General features: G+C 43.2%; 1 protein-coding gene across 1 annotated transcript in view; it reads left to right on the top strand.

The window, feature by feature from the left end:
• The window catches only part of LOC139705818 (uncharacterized), a 49,560-nt gene extending 33,786 nt beyond the window's left edge, over positions 1–15,774 (top strand). Inside the window, 5 exon segments of the mRNA XM_071612724.1 lie at positions 10,529–10,941; positions 10,943–11,376; positions 11,378–12,192; positions 12,195–14,667; positions 15,171–15,774. Coding sequence (XP_071468825.1) covers positions 10,529–10,941; positions 10,943–11,376; positions 11,378–12,192; positions 12,195–14,667; positions 15,171–15,774 — 4,739 coding nt within the window.
• Positions 15,775–19,369: the final 3,595 nt, after the last annotated feature.

The raw sequence follows: 19,369 nt of genomic DNA, 5'->3' as shown, positions 1-19,369 counted from the left end.
TAATCCTAAAACTAGCCCTAATCCTAGCCCTAGACCTAAAACAAATCCCAGATATAGCACTAAACCTAACCCTTAACTTAAACCAAACCCTAAGCCTAACCCTAAACTTAGCCCTAATTCGAGTTTTAAGCTGAACCCAAAACTAACCCTGACACTGAATCCGAACATAACACTAACCCTCCTTCTAAAGATCACCCTAACCCTAACCCTAAAACTAACACTAGACCTAGCCCCAACCTTAAACCTAAATTTAGCTTTAAATGTAACCCTGGTACTTACAATAGCTGTAACCCTAACCCTAGTACTAACTTACACAAAACCTAGCCATAATTCAAGACCTAACCCAAGCTTTAACCCTAACACTAACCCTAACTCTAGTCCTAATCAGAACCATAAACCTAGCCCTAACCCTAGCTCTAACCCTATCTATCGCCATAATTATAACCCTAACACTAATGCTAACCTTAGGCCTAAACCTAACCCTATCCCTAATCCTAAACCTATCCATTAACCTCAACCAAACCTAAACCCTAAACCTCACCTATCATTACCCTAACCCTAACCTTAATGCTAATTCAAGCCCTAAATTTAAACCATAGCCTATCCCAAACCCTAACCAAGGCCCTGACCCTAATAATACCCCAGGCTCTAAACCTGACCTAAAATTAAACATAACCCTTACACTACCTGTATCCATAAACATAACCCTAATTCTATCTTTAACCATAACTCTAGACCTGATATTAGTCCTAGCCTTAATCCTAGCCCTACCCTAAAACAAATCCTAGCCCTCATCCTAGCCCTAAAACCAGCCTTAATCATAACCCTAACCCTAACCATAGGCCTAACCCTAATTCTAACCCTCACCCAACCTCTAAACCTAGCTATAATGCCAATCCTTACCCTAAACTTAACCCTAACCCTAAACCTAATGCTAGGCCTAGGCTGAACAATAACCCTAGCCCTAATTCTAGTCCGAATTTAACCCTATCCTTAAACCTACCTCTAGCCCTATGACTAACTCTAACTTTCACAGTAGCTCTATCCCTAGTTCTAACCCTATCCATTACTGTAACACTAACCCTAGCTCTAACCCTAGCCATAAACCTTGCCCTCTCTTATTCCTAGCCGTAACCCTAGATCTATCCCTAACTCTAAATCTAACACTAACTCTAAGCCTAAGCCTAACATAAACACTAGCCCTAACACTAAAGATACTCGCCAAACTAGCCCTAACCCTGACCCTAGCAGTAAATCAAAACCAAGCAATAGCCCTAATACTAAACCTTAACTTAAACCAAATTCTAATACTACACCTAGACGTAACCGTAGCCCTAATTCGAGTCCAACCTTAACCTGAATACTAACCCTGACTCTGACTCATATCCTAACACTCACCCTAGCTCTAAACACCATCCTAACCTTAAACCAAACACTTACAGTAAACCTAGCCATAATTTGAGTCCTAACCTTAACCTTAAAACTAACCCTGGCCCTGACTACTAACCTAACAATAACACTAGCTCTAAATATCACCCTAGCCTTAAACCTAATTCTAACACTAGAGGTCTAACTCCTAACCATAACCCTAAAATTAACCCTAATTGTAACCCTAGTTCTTACATTAGCTGTTACTTTAACCCTAGCCCTAATCCTAACACAAAAATTAGCCCTAATCTTAGCTCTAAACCTAGCTTTCACCCTAACCATAGACCTAACCCTAGCTCTAACTCTATCCCTTACCTTAAGCCAAACCCTAACACTAAATCTAATCCTAATTCTAACCCTAATCCTTAAACTAACCCAAATCTTAATCCTATTACTAATCCTAACTGTAGCCCTCATTCTAGCTCTAACCATAACCCAAACCCTAACCCTAACCCTGAACCATATTCTGACCCTAACATTAATCGTAGGTCTAAACCTGAACCTAACCATAAACCAAACTCTAACACTAGCCCTAGACCTAAACCTAATCCTAAATCTAGCCATAACTCTAGCCCTAGACCTAAAGAAAAAACCTAGACCTTGCCCTAATAATAACCCTTAGCCTAAGCCAAACACTAACTCTTCCCCTAGACCTAATCCTAGTCCTAATTCTGGCTTTAATTCTAACCATAATTCTAATCTGAACACTGACCCTGACATTAATCCTAGCTCTAAACATCACCCTAACCCTGAAACTATATCTAGCCCTAACATTAACCCTAAAACTAGCCCTAATCATAACAAGTTCTTAATTTAGCCATAGCCCTAACCTATTGAAAAACTTAGCTCTAATCTAATCCCTACCCTATATTTAACTCTAAAGCTAACCCTAACGCTAAGCATAGCCCTAACCCTAAGCCTAAACCTAACCTTAGATCCAATCCTAAGCATAACACTAGCCCTAACCTTAACTCTAACCCTTTTCATTACCCCAAGGATAACCCTAACCCTTATGCTAACCCTAGGCCAAACCCTAATCCTATGCCCATCCCTAACCCTATCCATTACCCTACAGCTAACTTGAACCCTAAACCTAAAACTATTGTTAAGCTATCACTAAACCTAATGTTAATTCAAGCCCTAAACATAAACCATAACCTAACCTTAACCCTAACCCTGACCCTAATAATACCCCTAGCTCTAAACATGACCCTAACCATAAACCTAACCCTTACAATAGACCTAGATATAAACCTAACCCTAATGCTATCCCTAACTCTAACACTAAACCTGATATTAGCCCTAGCTCTAATCCTAGTCCTAACCCTAACACAAACCTTAACCCACATCCTAGACATAATCCTCGCCTTCATCATAACCCTAACCCTAACCCTAATTCTAACCCTCACCCTATCCCTAAAACTAGGTATAAACTTATCCCTTACCCTAAACCTAACCCTAATCCAAACCCTAACACTAAACCTAGCCCTAACCCTAGGCCTAACTCTAACATTAACACTTGCCCTAATCCCAGACTTAACTTAGCCCTATCCCTAACACTAAACATAACCCTAGCCCTAAGACTAACTATAACTCTTAACTTAGACCTATAGGGTAGTACTAAACTTTTTCCTTACCATTACCCTAAACCTAGACCTAATCTTAGCCCTAACCCTAGCCCTAGCCCTAAAACAAAACCGAGTTATAGCCCTAATCTTAACCCTTAACCTAAACCAAACCCTAACCTTACACCTAGCCCTAAACCTATTCATAAACATATCCCTAATTCTAGTCCTAACCTGAAAACTAACCCTGACCCTGACTCTGAGCCTAACACTAAACCTAGCTCTAAAATCATTGTAACCATAAATCTAACCCTAACACTAGACCTAGCCCTAACCCTAACTTCATACCTAGTGCTAGTCATAACCTTACTTTGTGCATTAGCCATAGTCTTAACCCTAGCCCTAACCTAACCCAAAACCTAGCCTTAATCAGAGTCCTTATCCTAGCTTTAACCCTTAACTTAAACCTAACACTAACCCAAAGAAAATCCCTAATTCTATACATAACCCTAGCCCTAAACTTAGGTCTAACTCTATCCAATACCCTAATGATAACCCTAACCCTTGTGCTAACCATAGGCCTAACCCTAACCTTACCCATTACACTAAACCACAACTAAACCTTAAAACTAACCCTGTCATTACCCTAACCCTAAATCTAATGCTAATTTGAGCCCTAAACTTAAACCCTAACCTAACCAAAACGCTAACCTTGATTCTGTCCCTAATAATATCCTTAGCTTTAAAACTGACCCTTACCCTAAATCTAACCTTTACACTGGACCAAGCCATAAACCTAACACTAAATGTATCCCTAATTGTAACCCTAGACCTGACATTAGACCTAGACCTAATACTAGCCCTTAACCTAATACAAACACTAGCCCTCAACCTAGCCCTAAACCCTAGCCTTTATCATAACCTTAAACCTAACCCTGGCCCTAACCCTAATACTAACCCTCACCAAGCCCTCAATCTTGCTATAACCCATTCCTTTAAACTAAATGTAACCTTAACTCTAACCCTAAACCTAGGCCTAAACCTAACACTAACCCTAGCCCTAATTTAGCCCTATCCCTAACTATAACCCTAAACCTAGCCATAAGATGAACTCTCTCACACTAGCCCTATCACTAGTTCTAACCCTATTCCTTACCATAAACATAACCCTAGCCCTAACCATTGTCCTAACCCTTGCCCTATCCTTAGCCCTAGGACTAACCATAGATCAACACCTATTTCTAAATCTAACCCTAACCTGAAGCCTAAGCCTAACCCATACACTAGCCCTAAGCCTAAAACTAATCCTAAAACTAGCCCTAACCCTGGCCATAGCCTAAAACAAAATGGAGCCATACCTCTAACACTAATCCTTAAACTAAACGAAACCCTAACCATACACCTACCCCTAACCCTAGACCTAATTAGAGTTTTAAGCAAACCCTAAAATTAACTCTGAACCTGACTCTGACACTAATATTAACCCCAGCTCTAAACATCACCCTGACCTTAAACCTAACCCTGACACTCAACCTAGCCCTAACCTTAATCCTAAAATTAGCCCCAAATGTAACTCTAGTACTTACATTAGCCATAACCTTAAACATAGCACTAAATTAACCTGAATCCTAGCCATAATCTGAGCCCTATCCTGAGCTTTAAACCTAAACAAATCCCTAATCATAACCCTAGCCCTAATGATAACCATAACCCTAGCCCCAACCCTAGTTTAACCCTATCCATTACCATAAACATAACCCCAACCCTAATGCTAACCCTAGGTCTGAACCTAAAGCTATCTCTAATCTTATTTTTATCCATAACCCTAAACCTAACCTGGGCCCAAATACTAACCCTATCATTACTCTAACCCTAACCCTAACACTAATTCAATCCCTAACTTTAGACCTTAACCTATTCCAAACCTTAACCCAGACCTTGTCCATAAAAATACCCCTAGCCCTAATCCTGACCCTATCCCTAAATCTAACCCTTACACTAGACGTAGCCATAATCCTAAACATAAAATTATCTTTAAACCTAATTTGAGACCTGAAATTAGCCGTACCCCAAAACCTAGCCCTAACCCTAAAACAAACATTAGCCCTCATCCCAGCACTAAACCTAGCCTTAATCATAACCGTAACCGTAACCCAAGCTCCAACCTAATTCTTAATATCACCCTACCTCTAAACCTAGCTATAACATTCTCTCTTTACTTAAACTTAATACTAACTCAGACCCTACTCTATATTTAAGCTGAACAGTAACCATAGACCTAATCCTAGCCCTAATTTATCCATTTCCCTAACCCAAGCCCTAAGACTAACTCTAACTCACACCAGCTCTATCCCTAGTTCTAATCCTATTACATACTATAATTTGACCCTAGCCCTAACCCTTGCCCTATCCTCAGTCCTAACCCTAAACCTAGATATAACCCTAAATCTAAATCTAACCCTGAACCTAAGCTTAAGCCTAACACTAACACTAGCCCTAACCCTAACGCTAATCATAAAATTAGCACTAACCCTAACCCTAGCAGTAATACAAAACCAAGCAATAGCCTTAACCCTAAACATTAACTTAAGACACAGTAACACTACATCTAGACCTAACCCTAGCCCTAAATTCGACTCCTAACCCTAACCTTAAAAGTAACCCTGACACAGACTCGTATCCTATTGCTTACCCTAGCTGTAGACCCCATCCTAACCTTAAACAAAAGCCTAACAGTAACCCTATGGCTAATTCGAGTCCTAAGCCTAACCCTGACCATGACTCATATCCTAACACTAACCCTAGTTCTAAATATCACCCTAACCTTAAACCTAACCCTAACACTAGACCTACCCCTACCCCTAACCCTAAAACTAACTCTAATTGTAACCCTAGTTCTAACATTAGACAATGCCCTAACCCTAGCCCTAACACTACAACAAATCAAGCCCTAATCCAAGCTGTAAACCTAGCTTTAACCCTAACCCTAACTCTAACCCTAACCCTAGATCTAACCTTATCCCTTACCCTAAGCAAAACCCTAACCCTCATGGTAACCCTAGACCTATCCCTAATCCTTAGGCTAACCAAAATACTAACCCCATTAATAGTTCTAAATCTTGCCCTCATTTTAGCTCTAATCCTATCCCAAATTCTAATGCTAACCCTGACCATTATTCTGATCCTAACATTAAACTTAGGTCTCAACCTGACCCTAACCCTAGACCAAACTCTAACACTGGCACTACCAATAAACTTATTCCTAAACCTAACTCTACCACTAGCCTTAGACCTAAATCTAATCCTAAATCTAGCCTTAGCCCTAGACCTAAACAAAAACCTAGTCCTAGCCCTAACAATAACCCTTACCCTAACCCAAACACTACCCCTACCCCTAGACTTAAACTTAATCCTAATTCTGGCTATAACCTTAACTCTAACTCTAACTCTAACCTGAACACTGACCAGCCTTTAACATTAATCCTACCTCTAAACCTGACCCTAACCGAAAATATAAACCTAACACTAGACCTAGCCATAACCCTAACCCTAAAACTAGCCCTATTCATATACCTAGTTCTTACATTACCCACAGCCCTAACCTTAGGCCTAATCCCAACACAAAACCCAGAGCTAATCCTAGGCCTTAACCTAGCCCTAAGCATAACCCTAACCCTAACCCTAGCCCTAATCCTAACTTAACCCTAGGCTTAGTCCCAACGCTAGCTCAAAGCCTAACACTTACCATAAATATAAACCTAGAAATATCCATAAATCTAACCCTAACCCTAGCCCTAATCCTAACCTTAACTCTAGCCCTAACCCTGATTCTAAATCTACAAAATACACTAAACCTAACCCTAAACCTATTGGTAAACCTAGCCTTAACCCTAACCATAACCCTAACCCTAACCAGAAAACTAAACATAGACCTAACTCTAAACCTAACACTTGTTATAACCCTAACCCTAGCTCAAAACCTAACCCTTACCATAAACCTAAACATAACCATAGCCCTAACCTTAACCCTAAACTTAAATCTAACCCTAACCCTAAACCGAAATCTAACCGTATCCATTACACTAAACCTAACCCTAACCCTAATGATAATCCTAGCCCTAATCCTAACTCTAACCCTAAACTTACTGTAATTCTATTCCAAAGCTGAAGCATTCAGAAACATATTTATCCGAAAGTACTGTTTGAGACAACAGAGAAATATACATGTAGTGAACTACCTCCCCAAATTATTTGGTCAGATTTCTTTGATACTGCACAAGATTCATCTGTTAGCTTGCCCCACTAGGCTCACTTATTTTGGGACTTCTATGATAAAAGGGTCTCTAAACAGATTAGGGTTTGTTTTATGTTTAGGGTAAGGGCTAGGTTTAAACCTAGTGTTAGGGTTAGAGTCATGTATCTTTGGTACTGGGCAGGATTCATATTTTACCTAGCCTCACAATGTTCCCTGGTTTGGGCCTTCTTGGTTCAATGGTTTGCTGTCAGGAACAGTTTGTATTTTAAGGTTTCACTTAATTTTGAACTATTTTGTTGAAGAGCAATGGAGCATGAAATCAAACAGGGTTGGTGCTAGCTGCTTGAAACTGCACACAATCAATTCTCTGTGGGCACTCTCTGGTTTGTTCCTGGTTGCCCTCAGCTGAAAGGTGCAAAGCAACTTTATTTCAGAGCACTTTTGGAGAAATAAAAGAAATATACATATACTGAAACACTTCCCCCAATTATTTGCTCAGATTTCTTTGATATTGTGAAGGATTCATCAGTTAGCTTGCCCCACTAGTTTGGGACTTCTATGATCAAAGGTTCTCTAAACAGGCTAGGGTGAGCTGTAGGGTTAGGATTAAGGATAGATCTAGTGTTAGGTTTACAGTAGTTTTGTTCAAATTTCTTTGATACCAGGCTGGATTTATCTTTTACCTAGCCTTACTATCTTATCCTGGTTTGGGCCTTCTAGGTTCACTGGTTTACTGTCAGTATTTCAGATTTTTTTTTTAAAGATTTCACTTCATTTTGACCTATATGGATAAATGGAAATGGAGCTGGAAATCAAACAGGGTTTTTGGTAGCTGCTTGAAACTTCACACTCTCAATCAGTTGTCTGTGAGGACACTCTGGTTTTATCCTTGTGAATGTATCCCAACGATGAGGCATGCAAAAATAACACTATGTGAGGGCATTTTAGGAGACGACAGGAAAACATGCATATACTGAACTACTTCCCCCAATCATTTGGTCAGATTTCTTTCATACTGGGCAGGGTTCATCTGTTAGCTTGCCCCACTAGGCTCCTCATCTTTGAGACTTCTATGATCAAAGGTACTCTAAATAGGTTAGGTTACAGTTAGGTCTAGTGTTAGGGTTAGAGTTTGTCTTGTTCAAATTTCTTTGATGCTGGGCAGGATACATGTTTTACCTAGCCTTACTATGTTCCCCAGATTTCGGCCTTCTCAGTTCAATTCTTTGCTGACAGGAACAATTTGTATTTTATGGATTCACTTCATTTTGATCTACATGGGTAAATGGACATAGAGCTGGAAATCAAACAAGGTTGGTGCTAACTGCTTAAAACTTCACACACTCAATCAGTTCTCTGTGGGCACTCTATGGTTTGTTCCTTGTGTAATGATTAATAAGCTGAAGCATGCAATACAAATTTATCTGAGAACACTTTAGGAGAAAACAGGGAAATATGCATGTACAGAAATAGCTAACCCAATTATTTTGTCAGATTTCTTTGAATCTGCCCATGATTCATCTCTAAGCTTGCCCCACTAGACTCCCCAATTTTGAAACTTCTATGATCAAAGTTTCTCTAAACAGATTAGGTTTAGTGTTAGACTTAGTGTTAGGACTAGGTTTAGACCAGGTGTTAGGGTTAGAGTTAGTTTTTTTTTTTTTTTTTTTTTTTTGGTTTCTATGATACTGGGCAGGATTCACCTTTTTTCCTATTTTGACTATACTCCAAATGTTTGGGCCTCCTATGTAAAAGGGTTTTCTCTCAGGAACAGTTTCAATTTTCGTTTCTCTTCTTTTTGCCCTATAGGGGTGAATGGAAATGAAGCTGGAAATCAAACAGGGTTTGTGCTAGCTACTTGTGAAAGGTTAATAAAATAGGTACTTGCCATTCCGTTTTTCTGTATGCTTAACAAAACACTGTTGAAATCCTGAGAACTGTTTGCTAATCTTGTTCCCAGAATGTGCTGTCCCCAACTGCCAAACTGCAGAATGCACTCCCTCACTCAGTTGCAGGCAAACTGTCCACTCGCCCTGACCCGTCAATGAACTTCCCTCCCTGCCCTCTCCAAGAAAACTATATAAGCTCTGCTTAAGCTGTTCCCAGTGCTCTATCTCTCTTTGCTCTAGTGAGCCCTTTTCCCCAGCATGCTGGTCTCCAAATAAACCCTTTTTGCTGTTGCATGAGACAGTCTCTTGGTGGTCTCTTCCTCCGACGTTTCGCTGGTCCCTTACATTTGGTGCATTGCCCGGGAAATGCGCATCGCCAGACAGGGAGACCCCAACAGACTCCTTTGGGGGGTAAGTAAGGCGCCTCTTCTTCTTCTTCTTCTTCATCTCCTCCTTCTCCTTGTTTTTCCTTTGCAATCACTCAGAGCTTGGTTTTTGGCTCAGTGGAGAGCGTGAGCTCTCAGAGCCTTTCTGGATTTTCAGTTTGGGTTGGCAAAGTGTGTTTGCCAGCGGAGAGCGTGAGCTCCCCCTGGCGGTGGTGGACAGACGTGTCCTGAAGCCACAGGCCACATTCTTCAAGGGACGCCTTGAAGGACTCTGGGAGGGACAGAAGTGCCCTAATCTGGGAGGGATGGAAGTGCCCTCATCTGGGATGGAAGTGCCCTCATCTGGTATATTCTGCTTCCAACCCATCTGTTCTTGCCGGCAATTCTTTCTCTCAGGTTGAATTCACTGTCTGTTTTTAATCTTTGCCTCTGAACTTGTGTTACACGTTTACTGTGTGTGTCTGTGTTTGTGTCACGTTTGTATTGTCCCTGTCTTTTTTCAAGTAACTTTCATTATGGGACAGAGCCATTCCACGCCTCTGTCCCTGACCCTTGATCACTGGACTGAAGTCCACTTAAGGGCTCAGAATCTTTCTTTTTCAGTAAAATGCCGGACTTGGCAGACTCTCTGTGCCTTAGAATGGCCCACCTTTGGAGTCGGATGGCCTCCAGAAGGGTCTTTCTACTCTCCACTAATTCAAAAAGTCAAAGATATTATTTTTCAGCTGGGGCCACATAGCCATCCAGATCAACAACCGTATATCTTAACTTGGCAGGACCTCTGTGAATCTCCTCCTCCATGGGTGAAGCCTTTTCTTGTCCCTGTCCCCATTCCTACTCCTCCCCCCACGATTCTATCTCTCAAACCCTCTGCTCCTCCTCCACTCTCTGCTCTCCCTGAGTCTCAAGATTTGACTCTACTGGACTCTCCTCCCTTTCCTTATCCCCTGCCTTTGTTCCCCAACCCCCAACACCCTCTAAGTGATTCTCCTGCTGCTGACTCAGCCTCTCCATCATTGGAGGAAGTTAAGCCAGCCCAGCACCCTCCAGATGACTTCCCCGAGGCACACATAGCCCCTCCTCCCCTGGAGGAAGCTGGCCCGGCTAAAGGAACTCGCTGGCAGCGAATGATTAAAAACCCTGAAGCCCCCGTGATACTTCCCCTCCGTCTTTATGGGCCAATGATAGAGGATGGCCATGGTGGAGAAATGCAAGCCTACCAGTATTGGCCTTTCTCCTCTTCACATCTATATAACTGGAAAAATAACAATCCCCCTTTTTCCAAGGACCCCACCCGGCTCAGAGGTCTGATTGAGTCATTGATGTTTTCACACCAGCCTACTTGGGATGACTGCCAACAACTCTTAGGCACTCTCTTCATGACAGAGGAACGAGAGAGAATCCTCCTGGAAGCTAGAAAAAAATATCCTCGGACCAGATGAGTGACTGACACAACTTCCCAACATAATTGAAGCCAACTTCCCCTTGAACCGACCCAACTGGGACCCCAACACCTTTGAAGGTAGGGAGCATCTGTCCACTTATCACCGGGCTCTAATAGCAGGTCTCCGAGCAGCCGCTAGATGGCCAACTAATTTGGCCAAGGTAAGAGAGATTATTCAAGGGCCTAATGAATCTCCCTCTATGTTTCTGGAGAGAATTATGGAGGCATATAGGAGATATACTCCTTTTGATCCTCAGGCAGAGGATCAAAAGGCATCTGTCACGATGGCCTTTATTGGGCAAGCTGCCCTGGATATTAAAAGAAAGTTACAATGCTTAGATGGATTACAAGATATGACTCTGAGAGATTTAGTCAGAGAAGCCAAGAAGGTATACTATAAGAGAGAAACAGGAAGAGAAGGAACAAAGGAGGGAGAAAGAAAGGGAGCAAAGGGAGGATAAAAGAAGCAAAAGACAGACAGAGGCATTGACTAAGGTCCTGGTCACAACAACAAATAGGCCAGTAGTTAAGAGACAGGGAGACAGAAAGGGATACCTGGGCCCACGCCAGAAGCCAACACCTCTGGCCTCAGATCAATGTGCCTACTGTAGAGAAAAAGGACAGTGGGCCAAATAGTGCCCTAGGAAGAAACAGCCATGCCAGCCAGCCATTCTAACTCTGGAGGATGACTAGGAAAGTCGGGGCTCAGATCCCCTCCCTGAGCTCAGGGTAACTTTTGAAGTGGAGGGGACCCCAGTAAACTTTGAAGTGGATACAGGGGCAGTATACTCAGCCCTTAAGGACCCATTGGGCCCTCTATCAACTAAAAGATCTCTAGTTCAAGGGACTAACGGCAGTAAATATCGGGCTTGGACAACTAAGAGGACCATGGACCCGGGAAAAGGAAAAATCCATCACTCCTTCCTAGTGATCCCAGAATGCCCAGCCCCATTGATGGGCAGAGATCTGCTCACCAAACTCTGGGCCAGAATAACTTTTAACCCTGAAGGCCCCCAAATGGAATTTCTAAATCCTTCAGTAAAAATTCCTATAGTCATGGGTTTAACTATGTCAGTAGAAGATGAACATCAACTCTTCACACCCCCCAAGACTGATCAAACAGGCAAGCTATCCCAGAAATGCAAAACAGATTACCCAGATGCCTGGGCAGAAACTGCTGGGTTAGGCCTAGCCATAAAACAACCTCCAATAATGATGGAGTTAAAACCTCAGCCTCCCCAATTAATATTAAAAAATATCCTCTGAGCAAAGAAGCTAAAGATAGGATAAGGCCCCATATTCAGAAATATCTGGCCTTAGGGGTCCTAAGGCCCTGTCAATCGGCCTGGAACACTCCCCTGCTACCAGTAAAAAAGCCAGGAACTGGGGACTATTGCCCCGTTCAAGACCTAAGAGAGATCAACAACAAAGTGCAGGACATTCACCCCACAGTACCTAATCCGTACAATCTGCTTAGCACCCTGAACCCTGAGCGAAAATGGTATACTGTCCTGGACTTAAAAGATGCTTTCTTTTGCTTGCCTCTGCATAAAGATAGTCAGCTGCTGTTTGCTTTCGAGTGGGTAGACCCAGAAACCGGAATGTCTGGTCAACTAACTTGGACCAGACTCCCACAGGGGTTCAAAAACTCCCCCACTCTCTTTGATGAAGCCCTCCACAGAGATCTCAACAACTTCAGAACCATGCATCCTGAAGTCACCATACTCCAATATGTGGATGACCTGCTACTGGCAGCAGACACCAAGGAAAACTGTGAGTCTGGGACCCAAGCACTACTATCTGATCTTGCTCAACTCCGGTATAGAGCTTCTGTCAAAAAGGCCCAAATTTGCCAGCAAGAAGTAATCTTCCTGGGCTATTCCCTTAGGGGCAGTAAACGATGGCTCACTGAGCCCAGAAAACAAACCATTGTGCAGATACCACCCCCATCTAATAGGAGGCAACTCAGAGAGTTTCTTGGGACTGCTGGCTTTTGCAGGTTATGGATACCTGTGTTTGTATCCTTAGCTGCTCCTTTATACCTGTTGTTAAAGGGAAATGCCCAATTCCAATGGAACCCTGAGCACCAACAAGCTTTTGATAACATCAAAAGGGCACTGCTATCTGCTCCGGCCTTAGCACTCCTGGATGTAGAAAAAGCCTTTACTCTCTACATTGAGGAAAAGAAAGGAATAGCACGAGGGGTGCTCACTCAGACTCTAGGACCCTGGAGAAGGCCTATAGCCTACTTATCTAAAAAGCTGGACCCAATGGCTAGTGGATGGCTCCATTGCCTAAAAGCTATAGCAGCGGTGGCCCTACTAATCAAGGATGCTGATAAGTTAATGCTGGGGCAGAAGCTAACCGTTATAGCCCCCCATGCCCTAGAGATCATCATCTGCCAGCCACCAGACAGATGGCTATCAAACTCTAGAATAACACACTATCAGAGCCTGTTGCTTGACAAGGACAGAATAATACTGGGACCCCCCACCCCACTTAACCCAGCTACACTACTACCTGAACAATCATCAGAACCCGTCACTCATGACTGTCAACTTATACTGGCAGAAGAAACCAGTATACAACGGGATTTAAAGGATCAGCCACTGCCCCACCCTGAGATCATATGGTTCACTGATGGCAGCAGCTTTCTCCAGGATGGTAAGCGGTGGGCTGGGGCAGCAATAGTTAGCACAACTAAAGTCATCTGGTCCTCTAGCCTCCCGGAGGGAACATCGGCTCAAAAGGCAGAGCCGATCGCCCTCACGAAGGCATTAGAACTAGTGGCAGGCAAAAAGGCCACCATATACACAGATAGCTGCTATGCCTTTGCTACCGCTCATATACACCGGGCTATCTACCAGCAAAGGGGACTATTAACCTCAGCGGGAAAAGAAATAAAAAACAGAGATGAGATCCTCCACCTCCTCTCAGCAGTGCAAAGCCCTAAAGAACTAGCTATAGTGCACTGTCCAGGACACCAGAAAGGAAACGATCCCGTAGCAGTCGGGAACAGGAGGGTGGATGAAGAGGCTAAATTGGCAGCCCTAAACGGAGTAACCATGTTAACGCTTTCCACAAGGGGGGAATATGAGTCAGGAGATTTAACTACATCAGAGCATCCCGACAACTTAACATCTAAGGACACTGACACTGAACTCCTTGACTACACTGAGCCCAGCTTGCAATTTCAGAAAGCCCTACACTACTTTAAAAATGTACATCAACTCACTCACCTTGGTTCAAAGAAACTGCAGGCATTCCTAAAGGATCAAGAACAGAGTTTTCCACTAACCGGCTCACAGCGAAAGGAAATAGCTGAACGAGTAACAAAAGCCTGTCGGGCCTGTCAATTGGTTAATGCTTACCCCGCCAAGCTTCCTGTAGGAAGGCGCCTTCGAGGGACCAGACCAGGACAATTTTGGGAAGTGGACTTTACTGAAATTAAGCCAGCAAGGTATGGACTTAAATATCTCCTAATCATTGTAGATACATTTTCAGGATGGATTGAAGCCTTCCCCACAAAAAAAGAAATGGCGCAAATGGTGGTCAAGAAGATCCTGGAAGATATTTTTCCAAGATACGGCCTGCCTAAGATAATAGGGTCTGATAATGGACCGGCGTTCGTGGCCCAGGTAAGTCAGGGGTTAGCCAGGACCCTGGGGTTTAATTGGAGGTTACATTGCGCTTATAGACTGTGAACGTCTAGAGTGTTCGGGTCCCTGGGTAAGGGTCACAAAATAACCAGGACACAGGGGATGCAGAGTGAAGGCAGCAATTGCAACTGCATGCTGAGGTTTATTTGCAAGTTCCTTTTATATTCTTCTTCTAACAAAGCAAGCAATTCTTCAATAACACTTTACCCACATTGCCCAAATATCATGCCTCAGATACACAGAGCTAAATTCAGACTGTTCCTTTTCATTTGATAAGTACCCTCTTAAAGTTCTTTGTAGACATTATCTAATCCCCTGAGGATGCATTTGTTTCTTTTAGAATGTACTGTTCCCAGGATAAGTATGCAGGAAGCTTCTTCCTCTTGGCCAAACCATGCAGAACTTGTGACTTGCGATAAGGGGAAGAGAACTTTTCCTCCTCCTAACTGAGGTTTGCCTCAGCTGACCTAAATCACAGCCACAGCTCTTGCAAAAAGTCAGGCCTGAGGGAGCTAAAGTCTGCACACTTAAACCCCAACAATAGACCCCAGAGCTCAGGACAAATAGAAAGAATGAATAGAACCATTAAAGAGACCTTGACGAAATTAAGCTTGGAGACCGGCATAAAAGATTGGACTATGCTCCTGCCTTATGCACTGTTTCGTGCAAGAAATACTCCCTCTGTTTCTTTGTGTAACCTCACCCCCTATGAAATTCTCTATGGTGCCCCTCCTCCAGTAAGGGACCTGACCCCAACTCTAAGACCTAACGATTCCTTTCACACCCCCTTGCTTGACAGACTTAAAGCTCTTGAAAGAACCCAGCGATACCTGTGAAAACAGCTGGCCACTGCCTACCAACCTGGAGATGAAGGGACTTCACATCGATATCAAGTGGGGAACTTCGTCTACGTAAGACGACATCAGGTGTCATCCCTAGAACCCCGCTGGAAAGAACCATACCAGGTGCTACTTATAACACCTACAGAGGTAAAGGGAGACGGAATCACTTCCTGGATCCATGCCTCTCATCTCAAGCCTGTGCCCTTTCCAGACTCTGGCTGGAAATTGGAAAAGACTGGTAACCCTCTCAAATTGTGTATTCGCCATGTGGATAGGGCTAGGGATTCTCCCCATGATCACCAGTAGTCCTAACCCTCATCAGCCCATTCAGCAGCGATGGCTGATCACAAATCCTACTGGACAGGAAGTATGGTCTATCTCGCATACAGCCCCCTTAGGGACCTGGTGGCCATCTCTCCACTCAGACATTTGTCAGCTGGCTATAGGCCTTTCCTATTGGGACATCCCTGATGAAAAAGATCCCACTAAAATTCCATTAAATCCCTTCCATACCATAGATAATGGAAACAAACATTATGGATGTAGGGACATGCAAGCCAGATGTAGGTTGGCTAGCCTGGATTATTATGTTTGCCCTGCGGACTATCGAAGCTGCAAACAGTCACGGCTGTGTGGGGGAAAAGCCGACTTCTTCTGTAAGTCATGGGGATGTGAGCATACAGGGGCTGTCTGGTGGAACCCAAACTCCCCTGATAGTCTGACTCGGGTAAGAAGAAATAATACTAAGTTAAATCCCAAACAGTCTCCCATTTAAACGGAGCCCCCAAGCGGGGACTTCTGGACTAGTTGACCCTACTCCATGTGACACAAATAGCCTATGCAACCCCCTAAATATAACCTTCACCTCCAAAGGAAGAAACCAAAATATCTGGGCATGGCTTTCAGGAAAAACCTATGGAATGCGATTTTACACCACAGGATATGATTTTGGCCTTTGGTTCACTATCAGGTTTGAGAGAAAAGAAATTCCCTTGGCCATAGGGCCCAATCCCCTCAAGCCAGGAATTGGGCCTCATAGACCACCCAAACCTAAATCTACTAGGGTCCTTTCACTTTCCCATACTCCTCAAGTTTCACCTTCATTTACTTCCCCAATCCAGAGTGAAGTCAACCCTTTCCCCTGGGGGCTAATTGAAGGAGCCTTTGTGGTGCTGAATTTCACACAACCAGACCTCACTCAGTCTTGTTGGCTCTGGCTCTCCTCTGCTCCTCCTTACTATGAAGGGATAGCAATTGATGGGACTGATGCAGTAAAAGCGCAGAGTTCCTCCTGTAATTGGGGTGAAAATCCTAAGTTAACCCTCCCAGAAGTAACCAGGGCAGGCTTATGTATAGGGTCTCCACCTAAAAGTAAACAACACTTATGTACCCAGATAAAAAATATTGGCATCACACAGGGTTTCCTTACTCCGGAAAATGGAACTTTGTGGGCATGTGACACAGGGTTAACTCCTTGCATTTCAGCCCAGATATTTAACAGCTCTGTAAATTATTGTGTAATGGTGCAGATGTTTCCCAGAGTGCTCTATCATGATGCAGGTTCATTTGAAGATCAAATAGGGGTGCATACAATCCGGTTTCACCGGGAACCTGTATCCCTCACTTTAGCCATCTTATTAGGAATGGGAATTGCTGCAGGGGTGGGCACAGGGACCACTGCCCTGGTCCATGGGACACAACAAATGACCCAATTAGAAAGAGCAGTGGACCAAAACTTAAAGATATTAGAAACCTCCATCACAGCTTTGCAGGAATCTTTAACCTCTCTCTCTGAAGTTGTTTTACAGAACAGGCAAGGGTTGGGCCTCCTCTTCATGAGAGAAGAGGGCCTTTGTGCTGCATTGAGGGAAGAATGTTGTTTTTATGCCGACCATACTGGAGTTGTAAAAGAATCTATGAGCAAACTAAGAAGACACCTTGAAGAGAGTCAGAGAGAGAGAGAGAGGGGCCCAAAAAGGGTGGTATGAGTCTTGGTTCACACAGTCCCCCTGGTTAACTACGCTTTTATCAGCCCTGGCCGGTCCTTTAATAATTCTTATATTGTTGCTAACTCTAGCACCCTGTTTGCTCAACCGTGTAGTTTCCTTTCTCCAAGCCCAAATTGGACAAGTCAAACTTATGGTAATCAGACAACAATATACCCCACTAGCAGACACAGAATGTGACACCCCCCAATGATCACTTTTATGATTAAAAGTAGCCAGAAGAAGAAGTGGGGAATGAAAGGTTAATAAAACAGGTACTTGTCACTCCGTTTTTCTGTATGCTTAACAAAACACTGTTGAAATCCTGAGAATTGTTTGCTAATCTTTTTCCCAGAATGTGCTGTCCCCAACTGCCAAACTGCAGAATGCACTCCCTCACTCAGTTGCAGGCAAACTGCCCACTCGCCCTGAGCCATCAATGAACTTCCCTCCCTGCCCTCTCCAAGAAAAGTATATAAGTTCTGCTTAAGCTGTTCCCAGTGCTCTATCTCTCTTTGCTCTAGTGAGCTCTGAGCCCCAGCATGCTGGTCTCCAAACAAACCCTTTTTGCTGTTGCATGAGACAGTCTCTTGGTGGTCTCTTCCTCCAACATTTCGCCGGTCCCTTACACTTGAAACTTCACACATTCAATCAGTTCTCAGTGAATATTCTCTGGTTTGTTTCCTGTGAAGTATCCCTAAGCTGAAGTAGAAAGAAACAGCTTTATCTTTGAGTGCTTTAGGAGTGAGCAAATTACACATGTACTGAAAGAGCTTTGAATTTATTTTGGTCAGTTTACTTTGATACTGTACAGGATTCATCTTTGACCAACCTTAGTAGGCTCCCCAAGTTTGGGCCATCAAGGTTCAATGGTTCAGTGTTAGGAAAGTTTGGATTTTTAGTTTTCACTACATTATGGCCTATAGGTGTGAATGGAAATGGAGCTGGCAATCAAACAGGGTTGGTGCTAGCTGCCTGAAACTTCACACACTCAATCACTTTGCTGTCGGCATGCTCTGTTTTATTCTTGTGAAAGTATCTTAAGCTGAAGCATGAAAAAACAATTTATCCAAGAGCACATTAGGAGATAACAAGGTAAATAGGCATGTACTGAAACACCTTCCCCAAATATTGGTCAGAATTTTTGATGCTGGGCAGGATTCATCTCTTACCTTGCCCTAGTAGGCACCCCAAGTTTAGGACTTTTATGATCAAGCTCTATAAACAGGAAAGGCTTAGTTTTCAGATTTGGGTTAGGGCTAGGGTTAGAACTAATGTTCAGGTTAGAGTTATTTTTGTTCAAATTTCTTTGATACCGGTCAGGATTCATCTTTTACCTAGCATTACCATGTTTCCCAGTTTGGGCATTCTCAGTTCAAGGTTTGCTGTCAGGAACAGTTTATGTTTTCAGGTTTCACTCATCTTGACTTCTATGCGTTAGTGTTAGGGTTAGGCCTATGGCTCGGTTTTCTTTTATGGCTAGGGATAGGGTTAGGGCTAGCTTTTGAATTAGTGTTAGGGTTAGGGCTAGTGTTAGGGTGAGGTGTAGGCTTAGGGTTAGGGTTAGATTTAGAGTTAGGGTTAGATCCAGGGTTAGGGTTAGGGCTAGGGTGAGTGTTACGATAATGAAAATGTTATAACTAGGGAAATGGCTAGGATGAGAGTTATATATAGATTTAGGACTACGCTTAGGCTCAGTGTTAGGGTTAAAGCTAAAATAGTGCTAGGATGAGGGCGCTAAGGTTAGTGTTAGGGATAGGCCTAGGGGTAGGGCTAGGTTTAGGATTAGCATTAGAGTTAGGATTAACTTTAAAGGAATTGGTGGGGTTATAGCTAGCTTTAGGGCTAGGGTGAGGGTTAGAATTAGGATTAGGGCTAGGGATAGTGTTTAGGTTAGGATTAAGGTGAGTTTTAGG

This window comes from Marmota flaviventris, chromosome 5 (genome assembly GCF_047511675.1).
Source record: "Marmota flaviventris isolate mMarFla1 chromosome 5, mMarFla1.hap1, whole genome shotgun sequence".
NCBI lineage: Eukaryota > Metazoa > Chordata > Mammalia > Rodentia > Sciuridae > Marmota > Marmota flaviventris.
This window is presented reverse-complemented; position numbering and strand designations above follow the sequence as displayed.